The sequence below is a fragment of the Cebus imitator genome, unplaced genomic scaffold (assembly GCF_001604975.1).
Source record: "Cebus imitator isolate Cc_AM_T3 unplaced genomic scaffold, Cebus_imitator-1.0 Scaffold15, whole genome shotgun sequence".
Lineage (NCBI taxonomy): Eukaryota > Metazoa > Chordata > Mammalia > Primates > Cebidae > Cebus > Cebus imitator.
In genome coordinates this window covers 1643406-1649716 of record NW_016107330.1, presented here as the reverse complement: position 1 = coordinate 1649716, position 6311 = coordinate 1643406, and the positions used below count along the sequence as shown (strand labels likewise).

Here is a 6311-nt window from a genome sequence, read left to right as displayed (position 1 = left end):
TGTGGAGCTTACAGTCTAAGACACACACACACACACACATACACACACACACACACACACACGCACGCATTCACACACCACTTTCCCCGCCAGTACCCAGCAAAAGAAAATCAACCTTTTGCCAGGCACAGTGGCTCATGTTTGTAATCCCAGCACTTTGGGTGGCTGAGGCAGGTGGATCGCCTGAGGTCAGGAGTTCGGGACCAGCCTGGCCAAGAGGGTAAAACCCTGTCTCTACTAAAAATACAAAAATCAGCTGGGTGTGGTGGCATGCACCTGTAATCCCAGCTACTTGGGAGGCTGAGGCAGGAGAATCACTTGCACCCAGGATGCAGAGGTTGCAGTGAGCTGACATCGTGCCATGGCACTCCAGCCTGGGCGACAGAGCAAGACTCCATCGGTTGCCCCTGCTCTCAAGTTTACCTCCCACTCCAATAATAATAATAATAACAATAATAATAATTTAAATGTGTAGTCTCACAGAAACTTCTCATAACAAGCTCACCAAAAAGAAAAAGATTCCAGGCATGGTGGCTCAGCTCATGCCTGTAATACCAAAACTCTGGGAGGCTCACTGGAGCCCTGGAGCTCTAGGTAGCAGTAGGATCCTGCCACTGCACTCCAGCCTAACAGACAGACCTTGTATCAAGCAAAAAAGAAAAGAAACAAGAAAAAGAAAACAAAGTTGTCTCAATGAAACAATGTTACAAATACTGGTTAGGTTCCCAGGCCAGCCTACAGAAACTACTTAATACATAGTTGACTTGAAACAGAACATCTTTCTCAAACTGGGGTGATAATAGTCTTGGGAGTAGAGAGTGTGTGACAGGGACAACTCAAATCCACAAGATAACTGAAGCTGACCTTCCAGGAATATCAATTTTATTCAGAGATAAACTTTAAAACAATGCTTTTTTGTATGAAAGCAAACTGGAATTCAGACAAAGGATGAGTCTTCAAAGAAAACCTGTACTTGTGGGTTGCACCAGAAAGAGGGGATGCTTCCCTGCCTCTGGCTGCACCCCAGACTCCTGGAGCCTCATCACTGAACTCTGCACTCACTTCTCAGAGTCAGCCTCTTCACAAACTTTTTTTTTTTTTTTTTTTTTTTTTTTTTTTTTTTTAAAGAGACAGAGTCTCACTCTGTTGCCCATGCTGGAGTGCAGTGGTGTGACCTCGGCTCACTGCAATCTCCAACTCTTAGGTTCAAGCAATTCTCCTACCTCTAGCTGGGACTACAGGTGCACATGATCACGCCAGGCTAATATTTCTTTTTTGTATTTTAGTAGAGACAGTTTCACCCTGTTGCCCAAGCTGGTCTCAAACTCTTGAGCTCAGGTGATCAGCCCACCTCAGCCTTCCAAAGGGCAAGGATTACAGGTGTGAGCCACCGCTGCTGGCCTCCACAAACTCTTTTATGTAAAAGATGTTGTCCTTCCTTGTGGAGCTTACAGTCTAAGACACACACACACACACACACACACACACACACACACACACACGCACGCATTCACACACCACTTTCCCCGCCAGTATCCAGCAAAAGAAAATCAACCTTTTGCCAGGCACAGTGGCTCACACCTGTAATCTAGCACTTTGGGAGACCGAGGCAGGCAGATCACTTGAGGTCAGGAGTTCGAGACCAGCCTGGCCAACATGGCAAAACCTCATCTCTACTAAAATTAGCCAGCTGTGGTGGTGCATGCCTGTAATCCCAGCTACTCGGGAGGCTGAGGCAAGAAAATCACTTGAACCCAGGAGGAAGCAGATGCAGAGAGCCAAGATTGTACCACTGCACTCCAGCCTGGGCAGCAGTGCAAGACTATCTCAAAAAAAAAAAAAAAAAAAAAAAGGCAACCTTTTATGTACTTTTAAAAACAGAATATCTGAAAGCCTAATGTGTTACTATGCTGTTTCTAATTTCATTTTGTTTACAGAATTTTTACAGAAGTATTTTCAGGCTGGGCGTGGTAGCTCATACCTGTAATCTCAGCATTTTGGGGGCCCAAAGCAGGAGGATTGCTTGACCCTAAGAGTTCAAGAGCAGCCTGGGCAACATAACAAGACCCTATGTCTCTTACATATATTGTTTTTAAGTATTTTAAATTTTCATTGCTCCCCCCAACCACAGCTAACAAAGAAATAGCAAGTAAAGGTGATAAACATCTTTCACCGCAGAGGAGGGCCACCCACCAGGGCAAGTGCCTAAATCAACAGTGACTAAGCCACATGAGCTATCAGTATCCCTTAATACGATCTTATCCCTTCTGGCCAAGCTGAAGATGCTAAGGGACGAATATCCAAAGGAACAGGACAGATTGAGAGCTTGCTCTCTGAGAACCCACTGCTTTAATTCATTCCAAACATGCATCTGAGAAACAAAGAGCTAACGGGAGCAAGGTGAAAAGTAAAGGGTGTGGGAGAGGCTGGCACCGAATCCAAGTGGCAGCAAATTAGAAAGCTTTCGCCCTTTCAGGCCTTCGTCATTCAAATTGCTTCATAAAAGCAATTCGGTGCAATTGTTTTCAATTACCTGCAGTACTAATTGAAGAGCTGAGCATAAATCACCTGTAAAAGCTCAGGCTTTAGCAGCCGAAAGCAAGTCACCCACTTTCCAAGGAGTGCGTCTCACTTGGAACAAATGTGGCAAATGAAAGCCCCTGCCTGCCATTCTGTGTGCACCTGCAAGCAATTACCTCTGGGACACGCTGCGGCTCCCTCCAGGCACTGTGTTCTCAGACCCTGAGCAATCAAACCACCCAGCAACATGGTTTCTCACACAGGCACACCATTCAGAGTCCAGGAGACAGTATTCACACCTTTTTAACTTAGAACTGAATAACCTGAGTTAACAAAAAATACTTGGAAAACTTCAAAAAATACTCAAGTCTGAATCACCGTGATTGAAGCAGGCGTCGTGTTCTTGCAGAATCATCATTAGAGACCAGCCTCCACAAAACACACGGAAAACTGAATAGCTAGGGCTCTCCTGATGTACCCCACCAGATGGAGAGCTCCAGAGAACTACAGAGACACAGTGGCGGATAATCAGGTTCTCTACCCACCTTGCAAACATTTCAAGGTCTTTGGCAAAATTTTCTGAAAGAGAAAAAAGATAAACACTTTAGTTTCCCTCCCATGCTACTTCAGAAGCAGGAAAAGCAATGCCTCGATTTCTATAGCCAGTACAGTGACTCATACAACAAACCCTCTTAAAGGTGAAAGGAGGCGCTTCCAGCAGCCCCACCATTCCATAAGAGCTTTTAGCTTTTTTTATTCACATGACCTCCCTGTCCTTCCCAGAGCCCTCCACCCTTCATTACAAGGCTTCTATTAATTATGACTACACCTTGGGTTTCCAGAAACTATCCTTTAACTTCTGCTACAGTTAAGGCTTGCGAGGTCATTCATTTCCCCTCTGAAATTAAGCAAATATGGATGCTACAAGCTCAGCTGTCAAAAACAACTATGGGTGATATAAAAATTTTATAAAGCACTGAAACAAACAATGTAATGTCTAATGTTCCAGCCATCAGGGCAGTTTAAAACACTAAAATAAAGGCATGAATGCCCCAGTGTTAGCATAATAGGGAAAAAATACTTCTTTCCATAAAATATACACATCTCAAAGCCAAGAAGAGAAGCGTTTCATGAAGAATGTATGATGATGACAACGTTCTCGGTCAGACTCGCCACAGCCCCACCCACGCACTGCTCCCAGGTGAAATCGACCTTTGGGGCTTAGAGACGTGGCTAGGGAGGCCAGCGTTTCATACCACACTGTCGAAAAGTCAGCTCCGAAATGGCCGCAATGGTTTGTTTGCTGAACTGCATCTCTTTGTCCAAGGCAACTTCCTCGCAAAGACAACCCACAGTGTAGTGAACTGCTGCCTTTAGCCTCTGGGGGGAAAATTGAAATATTTCATGGGTGAGGTTGCAAATAAGAGCTTTTCAAGCCTTAAAAAATTAAGACAAAGGAGAGGGTCTGCTAAGCCTAATTCCTTCGGCACTTTCCATAATGGTTGAGTGGCTTTTCAAGTGTACTAATAAGTTAATGAGACCCACTGGAGTGTGACTTGTAGAAACATTACCTCCTTGTTAACGGTTATGATTTATGGCAGGTAAAGATAAGGAATTAGATGGCAAGTCAGCAGGCAGGCAGACAGGTCAGACCAGTGCCTACCAAGGCCCCGGGTGGTTTTACTCACTGATTCGAAACTATCTGCAGACGGAGCTCTGACTGAGTAAAGGCATATGCTAGGTGTTTGGGAAACAGTGAGAAACCAGGCAGGAGATGTTGCCCTTATGGCGGTTAATCAAGTAAATACAGAAGGTCCCGTCCCTCTGCCGTAAGCCCCTGGCAGCCCCAGGCCTGCATGTCACAGAGGACAAAAGTACATGACAGGCTGAGTGTGGTGGCTCACCCCTATAATCCCAGCAATTTAAGGTGGGTGGATCACAAGGCCAGGAGTTCGAGACCAGCCTGACCAACATGGTGAAACCCCATCTCTACTAAAAATACAAAAAAAAAGCCGGACACGATGGCACACACCTGTAATCCCAGCTACTTGGGAGGCTGAGGCAGGAGAATCGCTTGAACCTGGGAGGTGGAGGTTGCAGTGAGCCGAGATCATGTCACTGCACTCCAGTCTGGCGACAGAGCAAGATTCTGTCTCAAAAAAAAAAAATGTACAGAACAACACAGGAAAGGCTCAAGAGGGCACACTCGTCCCCTCCCAATCTGGAGGGTTGGGAGGCCACCCCCACGGGACCCTCACTGTCCCTTGGCAACCCTTTTTGGTACTGAAAAAGATCTCTCTGCCCCTTACAGAAAAGTGCCGAGAGGGAAGGAAGAGCCTCGAGTGTAAGACAAACTAAACAACAGTCTTGGCGAGCCCACCTGTGGGTACTCTGTCTCGGTGCCGAACAGCTGAACCCTCGAGGGAAGAAAATCTACCAGCAAGTGTTCAATGCATAGGCCAGAGGAGGAGGAACTGCAAAAAGCACAAGTCCAGGACCCCTGGATAGAGGCCAGGCAGATGAGGAGCACATCTACTTTCCTGAATTTCAGACCTCACAAGACCAGGTAAATTGAGGCCTCTGGCAGGAGGAGAGCCAAAGAGCCATCATCAACCTGGAAGGCATGAAGATGACAGGTGTGATCACTGCACACTACTCCTGGGCCCAAGTGAACCTCCTGCCTCAGCCTCCAGAGTAGCTGAGACTACAGGCCCATACCACCCTGCCCAGCTCAAGGTCATCTTTTCTGGGTATGGGTGGGGGTCAGGGTACAGGATATGAATTCTTCTGAATGCTCTTGGCTCCAGGAAGTTTTCTCAGACCTTCTTCCTCCTCCTCCTCCTCCCCTCCCCATGGCTGGGCTGGCGGCATCACTGCACTTAGAGACTAAATCACTAAACTCCTCAAGGGCAGGACCCTGTCAGTTGTGTTCACTACTGTCTACCAACTGCCAAGAACAGTTGTTTACATGAATGGGGGGGGAATCTTCTACAGGCTCATCACAGCTGAGGTGCAAATTTCTCAGCCCATCTTTGCAGCTTCATTTCATCAGTAAGCATTTGTTGTCTACTGAGAGCTAGGTTCTGTCCTAGGGACTAATTACACAAAAATGAAAAGAGTGGGCCAGGCACAGTGGTTCACACCTGTAATCCCAGCATATTGGGAGACCAAGGCGGGCAGATCACTTGAGATCAGGAGTTCAAAACCAGCCTGGCCAACATGGTGAAACCCCGTCTCTACTAAACATACAAAATTAACCAGGTGTGGTGGCTTGCGCCTGTAATCCCAGCTGCTGGGGAGGCTGAGCAGGAGGATCTCCTGAACCTGGGAGGCGGAGGTTGCAGCGAGCGGAGATCGAGCCACCACTATACAGCCTGGGCAACAAGAGGGAGACTCCGTTTCAAAAAAAGAGAAGAGAGTAGGGAGGACCAGAGACAAGATTACTAAATGCAATGCCTCATCCTTAACTGAATCCTGGATGAAGGAAAAAAGTGAAAAGAAACATCTTTAGGACAAGTGGGAGCACCTGACAATGGACTGCACATTCAATAGTTTTATCAATATTAAAGTTCTTGAATGGGACAATGTATTGAGATGACGTAGAAGAATGCCTTGGGCTTTCTTTTATTTGTTTGTTTGTTTTTTGAGACGGAGTTTCGCTCTTGTTACCCAGGCTGGAGTGCAATGGCGTGATCACAGCTCACTGCAACCTCCGCCTCCTGGGTTCAGGCAATTCTCCTGCCTCAGCCTCCTGAGTAGCTGGGATTACAGGCATGCACCACCATGCCCAG

General features: G+C 46.7%; 1 protein-coding gene across 1 annotated transcript in view; it reads right to left on the bottom strand.

Annotated features, from left to right (window-relative positions):
* The window catches only part of CENPS (centromere protein S), a 12512-nt gene that overhangs the window by 4547 nt on the left and 1654 nt on the right, over nt 1–6311 (bottom strand). Inside the window, exons 2-3 of the mRNA XM_017503853.2 lie at nt 3777–3900; nt 3066–3099 (exon numbers count right to left, since the gene is read on the bottom strand). Coding sequence (XP_017359342.1) covers nt 3066–3099; nt 3777–3900 — 158 coding nt within the window. The remainder of the gene's footprint in view (nt 1–3065; nt 3100–3776; nt 3901–6311) is intronic.